Genomic DNA, 21,939 nt, shown 5'->3' with positions numbered 1-21,939 from the left:
AACCAAATCCATTTTCCCATTCCTATCTGGTTGGTTATTAGTAAACCAAGCAGTCCATCCCATTTTTCTTTGGGCCATGTCTCTCCTTAAGTCTTACTGACCTTGCCCATCAATCTCTCAAAACTATCTGATTACCAAGCTCCCAGAACAGGTCCTCTCTCTCTAGAGATGCTTCTAGGATTCTAATAGTTACACCACTGTTTATTCAGACCTATTGACATAGGCTACTATACTGGGTGCTTCACATCTAATGCCTTTAATTTAATTTTATTTATTTATTATTTTTTAAAGTTTTTATTTATTAATTTATTCATGAGAGACACAGAGAGAGGCAGAGACATAGGCAGAGGGAGAAGCAGGCTCCATGCAGAGAGCCTGATGCAGGACTTGATCCCAGGACCCCAGAATCACGACCTGAGCCAAAGGCAGAGACAACCACTGAGTCACCCAGGGCACCCCTAATTTAATTTGATATTAAAAGTTAATCTAGGGAAGCCCGGGTGGCTCAGCGGTTTAGCGCTGCCTTCAGCCCAGGGCGTGATCCTGGAGACCCAGGATCGAGTCCCACGCTGGGCTCCCTGCATGGAGCCTGCTTCTCCCTCTGCCTATGTCTCTGCATCTGCATGAATAAATGAATGAAATCTTTTTTAAAAATTAAAAATAAAAGTTAATCTAGTCTTGAGGCGTCTGGGTGGCTCAGTCAGTTAACTGTCCAACTCTTAATTTCAGGTCAGGTCATGATCTCAGGTGGTGCAATCAAGCCCCACATCAGGCTCCACACTCAGTGTGGAGTCTGTGGGAGATTGTCTCTCTCTCTGCCTCTGCCCCTCCCCGGCTCTTTCTCTCAAAAAAAAAAAAAATCTAGTCTTAACTATGGTTTAAGGCAGGTATTATCACCTCCATTTTCCATGAGACAAAATGAAATCCAGAGAGAGGTTAAGTAACTTGCTAAAGGTCTCACCACTTGATCATGAAGCCAGACTTCTAACACAAGCAAGTCTCTTCAGTTCTGTGGAATTCTCTCTCCACCACTCTCCTCTGCTCTTCCTGAAAACAGTTTTCTGAATTCTTTATTAAAGGATGGACAGTCAGGATGCAAAGTTCCCCACAGCCTTTTTTTTTTTTTTTTTAATCACATCGGCCAGACCTTTCAAAGCATTACCGACTGTCAATCCAAGAAATTTTCCATGTCCTTAGTGGTGTGCCAGCCAGGAGCAGGAGTTCTTGAACCACCTTGCCCAAAGGCCACTGGAAAAGAGGCTGGATGGTGGACACACTTACCAGTGTGCTTCCGGCTGTGCATCTGTAAGTGTGACAGCTTAAAGTATCTCTTATTGCAGCCCGGGTAAGCACACATGAAGGGGCGTTTCTCACTAGTCTCAGATGCTGACCGGACAAGAGTCGGGGCAACTCCAGGCACACGTCGCACATCCTGCAGGCAGAGTGTGAGAGAAATGGAGGCTTTAAGCCACGTGTGAATATTCATGTCAGTCCTAGGGAAAGTGAGCTTTAGAATATACCCAGAGAAAGGATGACAGATATAAGATCTAAAACCACTCCCATCCACACCCCAGATCCCCACAGCAGACAATCACCAATGGATGACAGATCAGGACGTTCTATTGTGCAGCACCCCAACATCATTACTACTGATCAACCAGAGCTGCTACTTCACTGAAATCTGTTTGGGGTTGCTGATCCAGAGGATCTGGAAAAGAACTGCTGGTGACTCCAAGAGCTTCCAAGCCATCCTGTCTCTCAGCTTCTCCACTTGAGGCAGTGAGGTCTGGAAGTTCCAAGTCCCAGATTCTATTTCCTTCCACTTGGATGCACTGGCACATGATCTCAGGCCCAATCTGCCATGTGCGGATAAGCCCTTATTAGAGAAAGATATGGGATCCTCAATGAACCCCAAACTGACCAGACTTTCCATATGGGAATAAATGACAAGGAAGGAGGGACCCCTGGGAATTGGGGGTTTTCTCTGTGATGAGGCTGAAACCACCAGGGCTAATGGTGTAACCAGTGTAATCGCTTAGTAGTAACGCCAGAAAACATTGTGTCTAGCTTCCGGGCACTTTCCATCCTTCACTGTTGATTCCCTTTATCTTGTGGGAGTGGGTACGTGTATGGTCAGTTCTTTATGACAAGGTACTAAGGGGACACGGTGAGGCAAATTCTCCTTCCTGCTCTCAGGATCAACTACTCATAGATGGGAGAACTGGGAGTGCCCAAGGGGCCACTGAATCCTCCTCAGTCTCTTCCAGATGTGCAAGTCAAGACTGAAGAGCATACTCATGTTTGTGTTAAGACCTGGAACTGCCTCTGAGCTTAGCGGTGTCCCTGCCCTCTGCATCTTCCACACCATGTTTACATTCTAGATTCTACTTCACACTGCCTGGCACTGTGAGATCTTCTTTGAAGAAAAAGTACTAGAGTGACATACACATTGCTGTTGATAGGCCACAGTGTCTCAAGGCAAACAGTGGCAAAATTAAATGGTGAGCCAGCTGTGTTTGATTGTCAGACTCTAGGAGAAAACGAGTAGGTAGTGAAACAACTCCTGTGAGGTCTGGAGTCTACCAGCAGCCATGACAGTGAGTCTGACAACTGGCTTGGTGGAGATGAAGGCAAAAGGAGCTTTTTTCATTTCCTTTAATTCAAACTATATGTGGCACACACAGCAATGGGATATAAAATCGAGTTGTCAGTCAGTCAAGGATCCTGGTGGAAGATGGTATTTTTTGGAGGAGAGACCGGGATGACTCTTCGTGGTACCTCCATCAGATTTTATATTTCTGTAACCCTCACCTTTATTCTCACCCTTGGAAGGTTTGGGTTGAGGGAGCACGCTGTTCAATCATCACGCTGCTTCTGAAGACATCAATCAGAACCTCTCAGAGCTACCGGCCCCACACATCATGTGGACACCAGGCTCACACACCACTTATTTCTAGGGTACTGACTATTCTGGTGAAAGTACCACTGGTGTCACTTGAGTTACAGCCACTGAGTCACAAGTCAAAGTCACAAACACACACCCTTGGTACCTGCGTGTGGTTCTGACCTCCCAAAACAGGCTCTGCTGAGGTGGCCTGCCATTGACTTCCCCAAATTCTCCAAAATGTTTACCTTTTCACTTTACTTTCCTCACTCTCCTTGAAGCCCTTCTCCCCCAAACCGTTCACAGCCCTCTGTCTCCCTAAGAAGCAATGCAACATGGTGGTTAAAAACAGGGGTTCTGGGCACCTAGGTGGCTCAGTGGTTGAGTGTCTGCCTTTGGTTCACGTCATGATCCCAGGTCCTGGGGTCGAGTCCCACATCGGGCTCCCTGTGGGGAGCCTGCTTATCTGTCTCTCTCATGAATAAATAAATCTTAAAAAAAGAAAAACAAAAACAGGGGTTCCGGAATCAGACAAGACTTGTGTTTAACTAGTTATGTGACTGTGGACAAGTCACTCATCTTCTCTGGAATTCAGTTTCCTTGTCCATAAAATGGACATGATGGACCCACCTGTTAAGATGCACTGAGGATTAACTGGAAAAATAAAATATAGACATGGAAGAAACTTCAGTGCATATTGCTAAGTGACAGAGGGCAGTCTGAAGAAGCTGCATGGTGTGTGATTCCAGCCATAGGACATTCTGGTAAAAGGCGAAACTGCAGAGTCAGTTAAAAGATCAGTAGTCCTGGGGGGGGAGGTGAAGGGGAGGAGGTGAAGAGGGGGGGAGAAGTGAATAGGTGGACATGGGCATTTTTGTTTTCCGATTGTGAAACTATTCTGTACTAGAATGTGCAGGTCGATACGTGGAATTGTGCATTTAAAGAAAACCCATGGAACTGCACAACACAAGAAATCAACCTTAACGTAAACTATGGACTTTCATCAACAATAATGTATCAAAAAGGAACCTTAGGACAAACTGGTAGTTGTGCTGGCAACTTAGCTCTCAAATGATTCAGAAATAAGTTATATATACATAAAGAATAATAAGGTGAATGTGGTAAGCTATTAGCAACAAGGAATCTGAATGCAGGTAGCATATCTACTATTTTTAGACTTTTCTGTAAATTTGAAATTATTTCAACTTATACTAAAGTTAAAATATAAAGATGAAATAAGCATGTTGAGGCAAAAAAGTACAGAGAATAGATTAGCTTTACTATGAATTAAATTATCTTGAAATCTGAAAAAAAAACCAATAATGTATTTTTTTAAAAAAAGGATCAATATCAGCTTATCAACTGTAACAAGTGTAGTATACGGAGGCAAAATAATAACAGGGAGGAGGGGGAAGAGGGGGGATATGGGGACTCTTTGTATTTTCTGCAGTTTTTCCCTAAACCCAAAACTGATTTAAGAAATTAAATCTGGGGCAGCCTGGGTGGCTCAGCAGTTTAGCGCCGCCTTCAGCCCAGGGTGTGATCCTGAAGACCCGGGATCGAGTCCCACGTCGGACTCCCTGCGCAGAGCCTGCTTCTCCCCTGCCTGTGTCTCTGCCTCTCTCTCTGTGTCTCTCATGAATAAATAAATAAAATCTTAAAAAAAAAAAGAAATTACATTTGTTAAGACAAAAAGACCATATATAAAATTCAGCACAATGCCTGGCGTACAGAAAGCGTCTAGCAGCAACAAGGTAGTGTTGTTATTGTCATTATTTATTATTACTAGTGGACACTTGGCAAGATCAGAGTCAACTTTGGGCCCCTGACGATGCAGACCAAGTCCAGGGTCCACCCGGGAAGCCAAGGGTCCAGGTCACCTGTTGCAAGAACTTCATGGCCCACCGGGAAAGGTGAATTAAGCGGTGGACAGGGGAAGGGATGGGATTCCACCAGAAGCTTCTTGGTCTGAGCCAGGGACGTGACTGTGGTCACAATGACCCACGTGGAGAGGAGGCTGCCCTCTGCCCCGGGGGAAGAGCAGAGGTCCCTATCGTCAGACGGGCTTGTGCTGAGGACAGACTTACCTGGCCGAATGGCCATCAGCAAGGAAGCGAAAGGCTGCTGAGAAGGGAAGGAGGCACCCAGGTCCCCGCCCAGAGATGCCCCCGAGGTCTCACCTGAATGCCCCTGAAGACGCCGTGCGTGTGTATTCTGTACTGGGTGCCACACAGGATGGGCGTTGTGTGGTTGTCACTCTCATACCCCGTGCCGTGGCTGCGAACACAAAGAACGGACAGCAAGGCTCAGAGGGGTCCGCAGGTGTCATCTGGAAATGCGCATCGGCGCCAGAAAGAAGGTCTTTAAAAGGCTCATGGAACAACAACAACAGTTGGTTGTCTGCATCCCTCCACCGGGGCTGTTCTGGAAACAGGACCCTGTGCGGGGCAGGGCCGCTCAACCCTGGGGTCACCACCACGCAGCCCGCCCTACGCTCAGGTTCTCACTGGCCGGCCTTCTGGGTCTCTGCCTCTCCGACAGGCTGGGAAAAGTCACAGGGGCAGGATTTCATCCCCAGCAAGTTGTTTACCCTCTAGCCAGCCGAACTGACAGCTGCGAATATCTCAGGAATGAGCAGATACCTCAAGTTTCATATTAAGTGCAATGGATTTTTGTCGGCACCTCATGACTCAGTTTTTACCAGATAGCACGGAGAAAGTGATGACACAGAAGAAATGTCACATTCTCAGACGTGGGGATTACACATCTGTGGCCCTGCTCCACTTAACCTACAGATCAGTTTTCCAGATCGACTTAACTCTTTGCAGCCAACCAGTGCCACCACTGGACACTGGATAATCCTACCCAGCGTTAGAGTGGCTGGTCCTCTAGCTGGTGCTCAGGTTGATTCTGGACAGCTTGCGAGAGCTGAGGGATGTGGAATGCTGAAAAGAACACCTCAGAGGCAGTGAATCCTCTAAAAGTATTCTCTCCTTTAGGTAAAAGCTGGTATCTATTCTGCAGTTATTTTACTTCCAAATGAGGCAGAGCAAGGATTCTTATCTGCATGGGAAGCACGGTATAATCACATCTAGAATCAGCACAGGGAGCTCTTATGAAATGCCTCTGTAAAATGGTGCAGCTGCTTTGGAAAATGTCTGGCAGTTCCTCAAAAGATGAGACCTAAAGTTACAATACGACCCAGAAATCCTACTTCTAGGTATATTCCCAGGAGAAATGAAAACCTGTATCTGCACATCAACTTGTACACATTGTTCATGAGCAGCATTATTCGTAATAGCCAATAAGTGGAACCAACCCAAATGCCCATCAGCTGATGAACGGATGAACGAATTATAGTATATTCATAAAAGGGGACATTATTTGGCAATAAAGAGGTAGGAAGTACTGGTGCATGATAATGTGGGCAAACCCTGACAACAGGGAAGTGAAAGAAGTCGGCCACAGAGGACACACCTACTGTGTGATTCCATTTAACCGAAACGTCCAGAACGGGCAAATTATGTAGAGACAGAAAGTGGATTGGGGATTGGCTGCCTAGGACCCGGGAAGTTGGGGGAACGGGGGAGTGACTGCTGAGAATGTCCTAAAGTTGTGGGAATGGTCGTACAACTCTGCGAATATACTAAAAACCACTGATCTGTATACTCCAAACTGACAGTATGTGGAATTTATAAAGCTGCTTTACAAAATTAACTCTGGGGAATAATGGGTTCCTTCCATGCACGATTCTTTTGTTTGTTTGTTTGTTTGTTTTTTGGTTTGGTTTGGTTTGGTTTTCTCTTCTCAAGCCTCCAGGTGTCACTAACTTGCTGTCAGGGCTGAGAACCTCCACCCTCTGCCTCTGTTCCTCTAGAGAGGCCAGGGGTCCCAGTGCAGGAAGCAGGTAGCTTGGCTGCTCAGCCCACTCCATAGTGTGGGGAAACCCTGGGGCCGGCTCCACCTCCCACTTCCCCAGGGGAGACAGTTCCTGGAGGGGAAGGCTGTCTGCCAGGACAACTGACATGTCCACACGTCCCACGGCCACAGCAGCTATGGGATGCGTCACATTTAATTCTGGCTCCAAGCTTTCTAGAAAGAATTGCCTGTCTCCCTTGCAGAGATCAGTGACAGCAGTTTGGGGAACTCAGTGGCAGTTCTGCTCCCTTTAACCTACTACACTTCGTCTCTACATCCTCCAGGTGATTTTTGACATATCTGGGGGCAGGGTCCCAAAGAGCCAAGCCAGGATTAAATGCGCAAAAATTGGGAAGAAATGCCAAATCCAGATAACATCTGCCTCTCTGAACCATACAAGGTACTTGCTAGGAAAGAGGCCATGTCTGCCTTACAATTATGCTACAGAGACAGTGGGGGTGTAAGAGCTGATGACAGTGGCACGTGGTAGCAGAGAGAGGACAGGGCAAGAATGATGCTGCCAGAACATTCTGCCTTGAGGGCTGTGAAGATGCTGCCTCTGCTTGCTTTAGTTCTCTGCATGGAGCCAGAAGGCGACACATTTTCTAAGGCTGAGGGATCTCTAGGGACACAACAGAAATCTGAATTATTTTAAAGGGGAAGAATTAGGGATCTCTAGCCTTGGCAGCTATTCTCCAGATTTGAGGTTACTTGGGTTCCTGGAGGGCATAGGAAATAGACTTTGCTCAAAATACTTGTCCCAGGAAATGAGGCGCCACACTACTCAAAGGTAATGACATGATCCTCAGAGCCAGATGCAACCAACACACTAAAGAAGCACCCAGAAACAAGACTGTACCTGCCAAACACGCCCCTAGGTTCTCCTACCAGGTCCGTGAACAAAAACTACAGCCGGGCCTGCCGGCTGGCTTTAATATCTCCAAAAGACAAACACATCAGTGCAATTCCACGCTGGGGAAACCCTGCAACCCAACACTCTTCCCAACGTGGTCTGCCCAGAACACTGAGTACAACACATAGGCATCCAATATGGTGTCTGCCAGGACGGCTGACATGTCCACACATCCCACAGCCACAGCAGCTGGAGGGTGAGTAAGCTGCTCTCTGGATAAGTAAAGGAAAGCAGATCAGTGGTCTTGGGACCATATACTAACATGTGGAGAAGGCATCTACTCCAACCCTCATTTGAAAGCTCATCTTCAACAGTTGGACAATACAACTGGTGGTAAGTTTTTAGGGCAGCCCACTCCAGTTGAGGGAGTGCTTTAATTGTGAGGAAAGGCCTTTAATTGTGAGGAAAGGCCTTTCTAGGCTAAGCTGAAATCTGCCTCCTCCCTTCTGTCTTCTGGAGAACCAGAGTATTCGTGTTTTACAGCCACCTGTATATCTCCTCTGCTCTGTAGTAAACTCGGCCTCAAAAACAGAGACCAACCTGCTCCTCTGTATCCCCTCAGCTCAGAGACCAAAGTAAGGCACACAGCCTGTAAGTGTTCCATGAGAAGGACTGAAGCTAACTCCTCTTCCACACGATGGCCCTTCAGGTATTGGAAGACAGCTTTCCAGGGCACAGAGCTGCAGTTCTCTCAGTGATTACAACACACACTGGTGTCTGATTCCCTTCCCATCCATATCATCCTCTTCTTGATTCCCTTCCTTTGTTAAGTCTCTCTCAACATTTGGGCTTAAAATGGATCCCAGTGGCCCCAGAAGAGTGCTACTATAAGGGAGGGGGGAAGGAGGGCCATCCATAAACACAAAAATCTTAAGAATTGAGGAATTTACATAAATGCATAAGACCAGAGAGTACATGCCTCACCCAAAGGGATTCCATCGCATCGTTCGTTCAAAACCAGTATGCCAGTCAAACACAACACAATGCATTAGGCTCACAGGCTGTCAGGGCTCCACGAACACATCTAATAGCATATCACTTTGTAGCACTCAGGTCACAGTGGTCTTCCTCAGTCAAATAGAATCCTCAGCGTCCAAGAAAGCATGAACTGCAATTAAGGCATGTATCTCCAACCCTGCGCTTGAACACGACTTCTTTAACTGCAGTTCAAGACTACACATCCTTCTTACTTAATTTATTTTTTTTTACATTTTTAAAATTTAAATTCAATTTGCCAACGTGTAACACCCAGTGCTCATCCCATCAAGTGCCCGTCACCCAGTTAAAAATGTCACATTTACCCTTCAAATTCCATTTCATTTCTTTTAGCAAGTCATTCTCAACCGTTGAAATCTTTTTTGACTCAATTTAGCTTCCAAAATATTTGCTTTCCATCCCATTTTGTATCATCTCCACCTTTGGAAACCATCTTTTCTGTGTTGCTATTTTTTTTTAAATGCTGTTGTGGGGAACTATTATATTTACAATACACATAATTGTTCTCTAGTATTCAGGATGTGACCAGATTCTAAAAGGTCTCTCTCTGTGGCAACCTGGGGGAAGCCATCATAGAGAATTTAGTCATTTTGATGGGCAAATATCATCAGCAGAGGTTCATCTGAGACAAAATGGTTCAGGATGACGGCAGCTGCCCTTGGAACAATAGCCACTGTTAATACCAAACTACTAGCTTAGATGATCAAGGAAAACCAAGCTCTTCCTCCAAGAGAATTATACTGAAAAAGTTCCAGGGACTATGCTTCAGATTTCTACCCCAAGGGAGATCTGGGTCTCTTGATTGCTCGGTGAACCAAGTGAGTGAAGGTCTAAACCCATAAAGCCTTCTAAGAAGGGCAAGGAGCTAAAAAAAAAAAAAAAAGAAGAAGAAGAAGAAGAGCAAGGAGCTACCACCCAGTGAAGGGGTTTCTGGGTCCAAAGATGTACTTTCCAAATAAATCAGTCACAAAGCCCTGGACAGTTGGGAGTAAAAATTTATCATGACCCAGAGACAAGGGTGTTATCATTCATGGAGCAGCCCTAGAGTGGAGTATGAATCCCAAATCTGCCTTAGGGTAGAAATGTTTGCAGTGGGTAGATCTACCTTCCAACTCAGATAATGAGGAGGAAAATAAGGACTGTGCTCTTCCAGCCAAGGACTGGTAATTATATGAACCCAGTGTTGCCAAATCTTTCCATTTTCCAGAAAAGTCAGAAATCAAGATTTTTATATGAGATCACTTCAGCTTTAAATTCTGGCAAATGGGACACCTGGGTGGCTCAGTCAAGTCTCTTGATTTTGGCTCTGGTTATGGTCTCGGGATCATGAGATCAACCCTGCATCAGGCTCCATGCTCAGCAAGGAATCTACTGGAAGGATGCTCTCCCTTTGGCCTTCCCACCCATTCTCTCTCTCTCTCTCTCTCTCTCTCTCTGTTTCTCTCTCACCTCAATCAATCAACTAAAAATTCTGGCAAATAATTGAGATTTTATAGAATCACTGTCAGGTCAGACAAAATATCTCTGGCCTAAGGGCCACCAGTTTGCAACCTCAGCTTTAAAGGTTATGCAAGGAATTTTAAGTTACAAACTGGATAATTTTGTCTTGATTTTGTTGTCTCCTGACACATGGCAACAAAGTAGAGTGGGGATATATCTAATTCTTTGAAAACTGAGTATTAGAACTCTTTAAACCCTTGAACACTGAAAGAGAAGCTGTACTAGTACAGCAGACATGGCCAATGCCACTAGGCCAAAATCCAGAGGCACTTTTCATCTACAGGGATCAGTGTTTCACCTCTAAATTTCATGGGCCCAGTTGCTGGTAGGTTTAAGCATTGAAGCTTTAGGCAGGAAAGTGCAAATCCCAGCATATCGGTTTTCTACAGCTGCTGCAACAAATTACCACAAACCTGGAGGCTTAAGACATAAATATATTCCCTTAGAATTCTGGAGATCAGAAGTCTAAAAATCAGCCTCCCTGTCCTATGTCAAGGTGTGAGCAGGGCTATTTTCTTCTGGAGGCCAAGGAGAAAATCTCTTTGTCTTGCCCAGTTTCTAGGACTTGCTTGCATTCCTTGGTCCTTTCTTCACATCACTCTGTCCTCTTGCTTCCTTTGTCACATCTTCTACAACTCCTCTGTAGTCAAATCTCCCCTGCGTCTTCTTCTTATAAAGGCACTTGTTATGTTTTATGTTTAGGGCCTGCCCAGATAATTCAGGATAATCTTCCACCTCAAGATCCTTAACTTAATCACACCTGCACAGTCCCTTGAGCTACCCAAGGTATCATTCACAAGCTCCAAGAATTAGGACTGAGATATCTTTCGGGGTCATTATTCAACCTACTATACCAAGAGAACCAGATTTACTCAGTTTCTTGCAGATGCATTTTAAAGAGTTAAATTAATCTGGGTTCTTTATCTCCAGATTAATCTACAAGACTAGTCCAAAAGAGACACGACATAGCACCTCCCCATCAGAACTTCATAACATAAAATGAGACTAGGTAAGTAAGTAAAGCGCACCGTTCAGCACATGGTATGCCCTCAATAAATGTTCACTATTACTTAATTAGTAAGATCTTCATTTTACAGCAAAGGATATGGAAATTTAAGAAGACACTGAGTTATCTGCCCAAAGTCAGACCGATGGGGTTTGAATCCAGGTCAGTCCAGCTCTCTTCCTTCAAAACTAGCTCGACAATCTGAGTGTTATAACCCCAGCCTGGGTTCACTTCTATCATCAAGACACTTGACTAATCCCCAGCTATTTTCTCCAGTGGTATGAATGAAATTAGACTTGCTGAAGGTTTAAAAATGTCGTGGGAGTGGGTAGGATAAGATAAGGGGAGCAGTCAGGAGGAGCAAGTTCAAGACACTCACTTTTCAGTACACTCCAGCTTCTGCTCTGAGGCACAATATTTATTTTGGTACAAAGAAAGCACAAAGCTAGCTAATAGAAGTGGCCTGCTTATATGCAACAAAGCAAGCAAAACTGAGCATCATTTTTACAAAAGGAAATTCTTTCCACCTAACTGGGAAAACAAAGTAAACAGAAACAGTTATCAGCAGAGCATACACCTCATGGCTTCCTTCTTGGTGGCGGTGTGGACTCTATGTTTTCCTAAATAGCTTTAAAATGCATAAATATATATCTTGAGAAAGTTTGCTTTTCCTAGACAGCTTTAAAATACATAAACATGTGTCCTTAGAAAGTTTGTGAAAATAGAAAAATGCACAAATTTTTGCACAAACACAAATTATGAGCTTTCTTCATGCTAAAACCTTTACATTGAGGTTTGGCCCAGAAAACAAAACAAAAACAAAAACAAAACAAAAAAAAAAAACCTTAACATTAGAAGAGTAGCTTCTTTAGAAATGATTAATTTTGATACTCCACAGGCACAAGAAGATTAATAAAAAGGAATTGAGGTTTTACAGATGAGGAAAACCAGAGCTGCCCTGAAATCCCTTATCAACAGAGGAGGTTAAAGAAAGAAAGAAAGAAAGAAAGAAAGAAAGAAAGAAAGAAAGAAAGAAAGAAAAAAAAAAGAGAGGACTTTTGAAGGTAATTAGCATTTGATACAAATATTCAAAAAGGAAAAACCTCCATCTGTGACTTCTCTCTCCTGCCTCTAGTCCTTGGCCAGGTGGGCATCCCCCCATCTTTACCTCGGTCTTCTCACCTCTGCAGAGTTTAATCAGGTTGAAGGAAAGCACCTGGGGAGACTTCAAAGTCTTGCATATGCAGAAAATGGAATTTACCCATCCACCCCTCTTCTCTTCCATCCTTGATACTCAGGCTTAGGAGATGCTTGAGTGCTTGATTCCTCTTGGTGTTGAAAATACACTTTGCCACAAGTCTTGACAACCATCACCCCTGGTTAGTGTGTCACTTCTGAGGGAAAAGAGGACTGGAACCATGTTCAAAAAGTGTGCATCCTTAAAGGTTAAACACAAGAGATGGGGCTAAACACACCACTCTTGCTAAAATAAATAAAATAAAAAAAATAAATAAATCTAATCAAGCTTCCAGACCTAACTACCTATTTATAGGAACTACAGGGGATGGAGGCCCAAAGTTAAAAGGAAGCAATCTGCAGAATCCAGATTGTGAGATTTTCTACTGACCAACTGACTTGCTGTCTCTAACGTATCAGTAGCATGAGAAAGAATGTGTAGGTTTAAAAGCTTTACCGAATGAAAATCTAAGTTCCCTGTAGCCAAAGTATTTTCAGAACTCACTTTCATATCCACTTATAAGATCTAACTTGGGAAAATGAATACACAAGGAATTCTCTTTCCGTACATAGAGGTGATGGCAACCCAGCACGATCTCTTGCAGCTCAACGTGAATGCTATTTGATTCTCTGTCTGAACATGATGTGTTCAGGGCAATATTTAAATAAAATTCTGCACAAACATCCACAGCAATGTCATCTGGCCATCCTCTGTTCTTTTCGTAATTTCATCATTTAGAGTGGGAATATAGCAAATCAATGGGTATATCAAAGTCAAAGGGTTTTTTCTGTTCCTGAGAATATCCAAGTGATGCAGTTTCTTTTATGAATCCAGCGGAGAAACTAGAACTTAAAAAAATGAAACAACCAAATTAAATTTGATTGAGTTTAAAAAAAAAACAAAAACAAAACTACAAGTAATGTCTGCAGTCTGATGATTCATGGGTATAAAATTTCCCCAGAAGTACAGTCTACAGAAAACAACCAGCTATTTTTTTTTTACTCAAAAAAGTGTGTCTTCCTCCCCAACTCAGGTGTTTCATTTCAGTTCACATCTCAAGACAACGATGCATTTTTTACTTTTAACAAAAACCTAATCTATCTTGTGCCACTTTTCATTAAAGAGCATATTATGATACCTTTTAATGAACACTTTTCCCATGAGCATTAGAAAGAAGGCTTCTCCACTCCATCCCTCATTTACTTTCTCTCCAAGTTTCATACACCCCTATGGCATCCAGTTACAAAGTTATCTGGAGAGGAAGAGGACTCATGCCACTTTTATTAACTTTGACTGATTTACTTGTTTACTTATCTAACTATTTATTTATTTATTATTATTTGGACAGAATCCGAAGCAGACTCCACGCTGAGCACAGAGCCTGACTGTAAGATCATGACCCGAGCTAAAACCAGGAGTCGGACACCTAATGGACTGAGCCACCTGGGCGCTCCCTGACTTTGGCTCTTTTAATTCTCTGTTGAGTATCTCTTTTCTGCCCATTCCACATCTATCCCACCTTCCTCTGGAAATATGGCCCTCCCCCTTTCTAGGGAACCACTTTTCTTCTACTCCTGCCCTCAGATTCCAGGGATGGACATATGCTCAGGACCTGGCCAATCAGATCACTGCATTCTCTAGCCACATGACCCAGCCCGGGCCAGTCAGCGCCTTCTCTGGGCCTTTTGTAGGAGAAGAGCCAATAGAAGAGGTATCCTCCTTGTGAGCCTGTAGATGCCCAAAACCAGAGCTACTTTTTCCACAATGGCAAGAGCCTAAGAAGGCAGCCTGCACAGAAAACAGCAGATACAAGAGACAATGAAACCGTATCCTAATGAGCCCTTGAATCCAGACCTGGGGTTTTAAAATACAATATAGGAAGTTACTAAATTTAAGTTTCCCCTTTAACCATGCCAGTTACAACTGGAGTTTTGCCACCTGCTGTAGAAAAAGTCTTAATTCACGCATAATCTAGCTGTTACCTAAAAGTCACTGGATTTATTTCCTTAGTGAATTTTTCCAAATACAGAGTATCTATAAATGAGTACTGGTCCCTTCAAAGTATTACCTTCTGGAAGATGCATACTTGTTGTAGCAATGCTATCATTACGAAAACCTAGCTGGTATTCCTCTTTTGGAAGTTTCTCTATGGTCATGGCTCCTGTCTTCAAGTCTCATGCAACCTGGTCATTGGCTGCTGTTCAACAGGGCACACAGACTGAGTGGCTGACAGCCTGACAACAATGCTTGTATAAATCAGTCCTTAGGAACCACTGAGCCTTCCTCAACACCTGAAATGGTACACAAACCTCCTCCAACTGACCCTTTCCCTGCTATTTAGTACACAGAGCAGAGCTAAGAGATATTTTAAATATTTAAATCCAGTTTCTCACAACAGTTTGGAGAGAACACAGCCCAGGAACACCACAATTTTACCAGCCACTATCACTTGGAAGAATATTTTTTGGCACGACTTTCATTCCTATTTCAACACACACAAACACAGGAACTATATTTTCATAGACCACCTCAATCAGATCATATAAGAAATCTCTGGATCTCTCCTTACATGTATCTGGTATTGAGGTGATAGTTTACCCAAATCCCAATTTGATCTAACTGATTGGGTTCACTCTTCTCAAAGCCTTGGTTCTATGGCCAGAAACTGCTGCTAGATACCAAGAACAGCTGTCCCAGATCCACGTGGGAGACAAATCTCACACAGGAAGGAGGGAGCAGGATCTTCTCAGCCTGGATTCCTAAAGGCCACTACCCAGCTTGCTTTTATACTCTTGAATCTGAAAAAGTTTACTCAACTATGCTCAATTACATTTTATTTTTATTTTAATTTATTTTATTTATTTATTTTTCAGTTACATTTTTAAGAAAACCTGTCCTCCTTAAAACACCAGGATCAAGCAAAGGGTTCTAAAGATTAATATGTCCTCTGCTTCTCCACTGTTGAAACGGAGGCTTGCAGGTATGAAGGCTGTGTGCATAAATCATCTTTTCCTCAAGTCCCATCCTCCAAACGAATGTTAGTAACACAACAAAGTATTTCAAGGTGAATAAACAAAGGAAAAATCCTCATAATGTATTCATGGAATCACACTCATTTTCAAAGAAATTCTGAAGCTAGAGGCATTACTGCTAAAAAGTCTTGAAAAGGAGGAAATTCAAAATAGACATCTGACACAGAATAAGACTTGAAAAAATGTTGAGGAATGCCATCCACATTCTTTTTATTTTTTTAAAGATCTACTTATTTATTTTATTTATTTATTTTTATTAAGATTTTATTTATTTATTCATGAGAGAGAGAAAGAGAAAGAGAGAGAGAAAGAGGCGGAGACATAAGGCAGAGGGAGAAGCAGGCTCCCTATAAGGAGCCCATGCAGGACCCGATCCCGGACCTCAGGATCATGCCCTGAGCCAAAGGCAGACACTCAACCACTGAGCCACCTAGGTGTCCCTACTTACTTATTTTAGAGAGAGGAGTGGGGGGAAAGGCAGAGGGAGAGGGAGAGAGAAACCTAAGCAGACTCCGTACTAAGCATAGAGCCTGACGCAGGGCTCCATCTCATGACCCTGAGATCAGTTCTGAGCTGAAATCGAGTGTTGGCTGCTTAACCAACTACACCACTCAGGTGCCCCAGCTATCCACATTCTTGAAGAAAGGTTGAGTTTTTTTCCAAAAGTCAATCTTCTCCAAAACTAATTTTTAAAACTGATGCAATCCACTCGAAATTCTAATTAAGACTTAAAAAATAAACTTGTTATTTTAGAATTGTTTTAGATTTACAGAAAAGTTTCTAAGATAATATATAGTTGCCATGTATCTCATACCCAGGTTCCTCTCTTATTTATATCTCACATTAATATAAGTGCATTTGTCACAATTAATGAACCAATATTGACAAAGACTTTCTTTTTTCATTTTTTTTTAAAGAAGGAGAGTGTAAGTGCATGAGTAGGAGTGGGGAGGAGCAGAAAGAGAGGGAGAGAGAGAATCTTAAGGAGGCCCCGCACCCAGCGCAGAGCCAGATGGTGCTGAGATCATGACCCTGAGCCAAAATTAAGAGTCAGACATGTAACCAACTGAGCCACCCAAGTGCCTCGATAAAGACTTTTTTTTTAATTAACAAAATGAATCTTAAATTCATCTTGAAGAATAAACAAGCGATAACAGCCAAAACTAGTTTGAAAAAAGAAATACAATGCTAGGAAACTTCTCCCTCTGCCTCTCTTTCTCTCTCCTGTGTCTCTCATGAATAAATAAATAAAATCTTAAAAAAAAAAACAAAGTTAGGAAACTTTTCTATTGGATTTTTAAACACACTATAAAACTATACCAAAGAAAACAATCTGATACTTAGCAAAAAAAATCAGATTGATCAAAAGAAGAGAGCAGAATCTAGAAATGGATCTGAGGAATTTGATAGGATCCAAGGTTTAATAAAGGTAATATTTGTTTTTTTATATATTTTATTATTTATTCATAAGAGACACAGAGAGAGGCAGAGACACAGGCAGAGGGAGAAGCAGACTCCCTGCAGGGAGCCCAATGTGGGACTCAATCCCGGGTCTCCAGGATCATGCCCTGGGCAGAAGGCAGACGCTCAACCGCTGAGCCACCCAGGTGCCCCTTTATAAAGGTAAAATTTGAAGTTAACAAGGAAAGACTGGATTATTTAAAATAGTTTGAGGATACTGGCTAACGCTCTAGATACAGGTCAGGGTGGAATCAAATTGCCAAATAAATTCAAGATGAACTAAATGTTTAAATATAAGAAGTTAAGTTTAAAAATATACCTCAAAATATCAACAAATAAGTAATTTTTAAAAAATGGGATGGGAAAATCTTTTCAGACAGGCAGGATACTAAAGCAAATACTTGAAACCATAAGACAAAAACTGATCATTTTTACTATAAAAATAAAAATTTCTGACAGGAAGAAACAAAACCATTAAGAGTTAAAATACAAATCAGAAAAAATACTTGAAGGGCACAGGACAACCAAAGGGTTAATATCCTTATAAACAAAGAACCCGTGCGGATCCAGGGTTGCTAGATAACCTATCCCAGCTCTTAGCCAGACACCAGTTTCCCATGGAGCCTCTTCTCTCTCAAGGACAGTGTTCCAGCAATTCTTTTTATTTTTTTAATTTTTATTTTTTTAGATTTTATTTATTTATTCATGAGAGACACAGAGAGAGGCAGAGACACAGGCAGAGGGAGAAACATGCTTCATGCATGGAGCCCGATGTGGGACCCGATCCCGGGACTCCAGGATCACGCCCTGGGCTGAAGGCGGCGCTAAACCACTGAGCCACCTGGGCTGCCCGTTCCAGCAAGTCTATCCTCTCCCACAAACAACTTTTTCCCTCTTCTTGACCATTCTCATCAGTAAACAAATATGCAGGCCCTTCTCTCTAAATATAAATAAATAAATAATAAAAACAGTAAGAAACCACCTTTTCCTGACATTCAATCCTCACTGAGTTAGAACCGCATTTCTTTGCTTCTTTGTGCAGCAAAACTCCATGCAAGTGTCTTTGTACAAATGCCTATAGTTTATCTCCTCCTAGGATCTCTTAAACCCATCTCTGTGAGGCACCCCCAAACCCAATCTCTCCAGTAACAGCTATGGTTACTAGCTCGGTAAATGTTTCCAGGAGTTTCTCTCTGCAGATGCAAACACATCCTAATAAAAATTAGTGACCACTGCGTGGTGAGATAACAGATACTTCTTCTCCTTTATGATGTTTTGGTACTGGTCTGAATTTTTAAATACATAAATTAAATAAATAAATAAATAAATAAACAAACAAACAAGCAAGCCTGTTACTTTTATAATCAAGAGGGAAAAAAGTCGTTTTCATTGTAATAAAGTCACCATTTTAACCTTAAGAACATTATATCTATGGCTTTGGTTTTAAAGAGTTAGAAATAAAGCTAGAGTAAATGAACTTTTTCACTTTTAATAAGAAAAAAAAAACCTACTCAAACTCTTGCTTCAGAGAAGTGTTATATTATGGATGATTTTGCTGGTGTAGCTTCCATGTCCACCTTATCCTAGTGGAGATTATGATTTTTTTTCCCTTGGGTAAATGATAGGGAGAAGGATTCATGGTGAGTAGAGGGCCTCAGAAGGGCACAAAATGGGATCATAGACATGAGTGGTCCAAAATACTCCTTTAGGTCATGAAAGACATCCTCCACGCATCTGATATACTTCTCCTCCTCCAACACACACACACACACGTGCAGACACATGCACGCACACACCCCTTTATCAACGGGCTGGAATCCTACTTCCTCTTTCTCTGCTGAGGCCATCATCCTCCTCATATCCATCCTGGACCCTTTACCACCTCCTTCCTTTTCTTTCTTTCCTGCTTGATCTCTCTCTTCTTCTGATCTGAAAAGACCCGTCATTTTCCTTCACCTTTACAAGATGAAAATGACTCCTTGCATAGAAATAAAATAGAAACATAGTGTGGAGATGATGTCTATCAAGCCCCAAATAGTTTTTTAAATGAAATGTTTTTTAACAAGTTGAGAATATTTTCAAAAACCCTCTCTTGATAGTTGAAACATAGAACTTTGCCATGGCCGACAGAAGCTGAGGCCCAATAATTTGTTATGAAAAGAAGAAAAGGACACAAATGTATATGTTTGCATAGAAAAAGGTCCAGGGGATCCCTGGGTGGCTCAGCAGTTTGGCGCCTGCCTTTGGCCCAGGGTGCGATCCTGGAGTCCCTGGATGGAGTCCCACATGGGGCTCCCGGCATGGAGCCTGCTTCTCCCTCTGCCTGTGTCTCTGCCTCTCCCTCTCTCTCTCTGTGTGTCTATCATAAATAAATAAATAAATAAATAAATAAATAAATAAATAAATAAATAAATCATCTTTAAAAAAAAAAAAGGTCCAGGGGCACCTGGGTGGCTCAGTCAGTTGTGTCAGACTCTCGATTTTTAGCTCAGGTCCTGATATCACAGTTGTGAAATGGAGCCCCATGTTGGGCACTGGGCATGGAGACTGCTTGGAATTCTCTTTCTCCCTCTGCCCTCCACCCCCCCAAAAAAGATAAAAGTCTAAGTGTATGCAACATAATATTAAACAGTAGTTTCATCTGAACTACTGGGGGGGGTGGTAGTTTCCTTCCCTGTTTAGTTGTGTTTTCTAAGTGTTCTATATATCTTACTTTATTTATGAGAGACGCAGAAAGAGAGGCAGAGACACAGGCAGAGGGAGAAGCTGGTTCCCTATGTGGAGCCCGACATGGGACTCGACCCCAGAACCCTGGGATCACAACTTGAGTCAAAGGCTGAGCCACCCAGTCATCCTTAAGTGTTCTATAATTTACAGACATTAAATAATGTAAACAGTTAAATATATTAATTGAATATATACCCAAAAAGAAAAAGGTGGGAAAGGCAACAGCCAAGGAGAGGAAACACGTAACATAGAAGTAAGAATTGAGGGCAAAGAAGCTAAATCCTCTCCAGGTGCAAGGAACAGGAGACAGAGCTCAAATATCAGTCTCCACCGCCACCCTGCTAACCCAGGAGCCCCATGTTGGTCTTGGCAGTATGGCTACCCAAGGCAAGCAGCGTCCAAGGGAAGACAAAGGCCCACTTTCCTGGCATAAAGGTAAGCATTTAGAAGGAGAGATGAACAAAGTTTGGCTGGGGGTGGAGCGGAGGATTTCACTCAGGAATGCTCATACTCACAGAACTATTTCTCTCCACCTTTGCTCTGCATCTCAAGCTCCAGGAGTCACTTAAAAGCAGACTATCTATTTTCAAGAAGTAAATCTCTTAGACGAATACCTTATGTTTATGAGCTGGAATGGGAAGGTGCTGGGCTGTGTATTGGAACTCCCGGCCAGAGAAGACAGTTATCTCTTTTGGCACAGGTTCCCAGGGATGAGACCATGTCTAGCGGGGATTTTCTCCAGATTCGACAGCCTTGGCCCTACCAAAACGCACAGCTTTGTTTTCACCATACATCACTCATCGTGAGGCTTTCGTTTTTCCTTTCAACCATCCCCAGGTCAAACACTGTGTGTTCCCACCAGTCCATGAACTTCTTGGGCCAGCAAAGGGACATTCATTCCGCTCAGCACTCCTTTCACATTTCTATTGTGTTCAATTTCCCACTCCCCCTGCCCAGCTCCCAAGAGAATAACTTCTTCCTTGTTTTAATAACTTGGATCGACGTCAAGGTTGATGTGTTACTCCATTTTGCAGGATATTTTCTTCAGAAGAGACAAAACAGAGACCAACGGAGTAGCTGGGGCTTGTGAGCAGCTTTAGGAAATCATCGGCCATTAAGAACATATGGGGAAAAGGCTTTTAAAGAAATAAAAAGCAGACAACGAATGCAAAGGCACCTAAACAGAATTATTCTTAAAGGTGGACTAACGCTTAGAAGGGATCCCTGGCAATTTTCTCTCCCAGTGACTCACTTAAAAAAAATCTACTTTCATTTGTGAGTGACAAAAAAAGGGTCAGAGTTAAGAAAGTGGGTTCAAGAAGAACTTTCTCTTAAATTGAAATATAATACTCTCTTATTTGAGGTCATAAAAGTAGTTCTGATCCCAATGGGCAACAGAGATCAGAAAATGAATAAAGAGAGGAGGCGGGAGGAGTAAATCAGGGGCAGGAGTATCCCCTCCTCCCCATTATATCATGTTTTCACCTCATCTTGCCCATGTTCTCCCTAAAAATCCTATCCCCACCCATTGTAATAGCACTGCTCCCTGACATGTAATGAAAGATGTCTCCAAGGACTTGCTTAATCCACAAGGAAAAAAAAAAACCTATTCTTTTTTAAGTAAAATTTTCAAGAAAAAAATACATGAACAAATATTTAATGGGGTTTGTCTCGAGTTCATGATCTTTTTTAATTAAAAAATTGGGATACTGCCCCATTTTTATGAATGATATGGAAATTATCTTTTTTTTCTCCAAAATATGAGGTAAATATCTAGTTTTATAACTGCTGTATCACCATGATTTTTCTTACCAGTGATTTCAAATAGTGTCAAGACACTAGCTATGGATTTAAGTAATAAAAAATTTATCTTTCTTCGTGGAGTATCTTTACTCAAATGTATTTTCCATACTAGCAGCGTTTTCATACCATGGCAAAAGGAAATGAATATGGCATCAGAGAGAAGAATGACTCCTACCCAGATTGTGTCTTCCCTGGAGAAAAGCCCAATTTTCTACTGGAGTAACAGATTCAATTGAATTCAGTTTTCAGCAATTCAGGGGCTTGGAGGAAAGAGCCAAGGAGTAGCCATTTTTAAGAGCCATAAGAGAGGCGAAATGTAGGTCATGAAACATCAGGGTGTCATAAAATCAATCTATGCATCACAACAAGCATTTTAAAGTTCACATTGCTGTGTGAAATTGGGTTTGGTGGCTTAGTGTCTCCACCCTCCTCACCTGAAAGATGGACACACCATAGTATCCT

At 42.5% G+C, this 21,939-nt stretch overlaps 1 protein-coding gene across 3 annotated transcripts in view; it reads right to left on the bottom strand.

Annotated features, from left to right (window-relative positions):
• The window catches only part of WT1 (WT1 transcription factor), a 48,763-nt gene that overhangs the window by 7,472 nt on the left and 19,352 nt on the right, over nt 1–21,939 (bottom strand). For all 3 annotated transcript variants that reach the window (XM_055301002.1, XM_055301003.1, XM_055301004.1), the window contains 2 exons: nt 5,065–5,161; nt 1,282–1,432 (listed from right to left, as the gene is read on the bottom strand). In XM_055301002.1, the coding sequence (XP_055156977.1) occupies nt 1,282–1,432; nt 5,065–5,161 (248 nt within the window). The remainder of the gene's footprint in view (nt 1–1,281; nt 1,433–5,064; nt 5,162–21,939) is intronic.

Source organism: Nyctereutes procyonoides, unplaced genomic scaffold (assembly GCF_905146905.1).
Source record: "Nyctereutes procyonoides isolate TBG_1078 unplaced genomic scaffold, NYPRO_anot_genome, whole genome shotgun sequence".
Classification (NCBI taxonomy): Eukaryota; Metazoa; Chordata; class Mammalia; order Carnivora; family Canidae; genus Nyctereutes; species Nyctereutes procyonoides.
The sequence above is the reverse complement of the archived record's forward strand: the minus strand, read 5'-3'. Positions and strand labels throughout refer to the sequence as shown.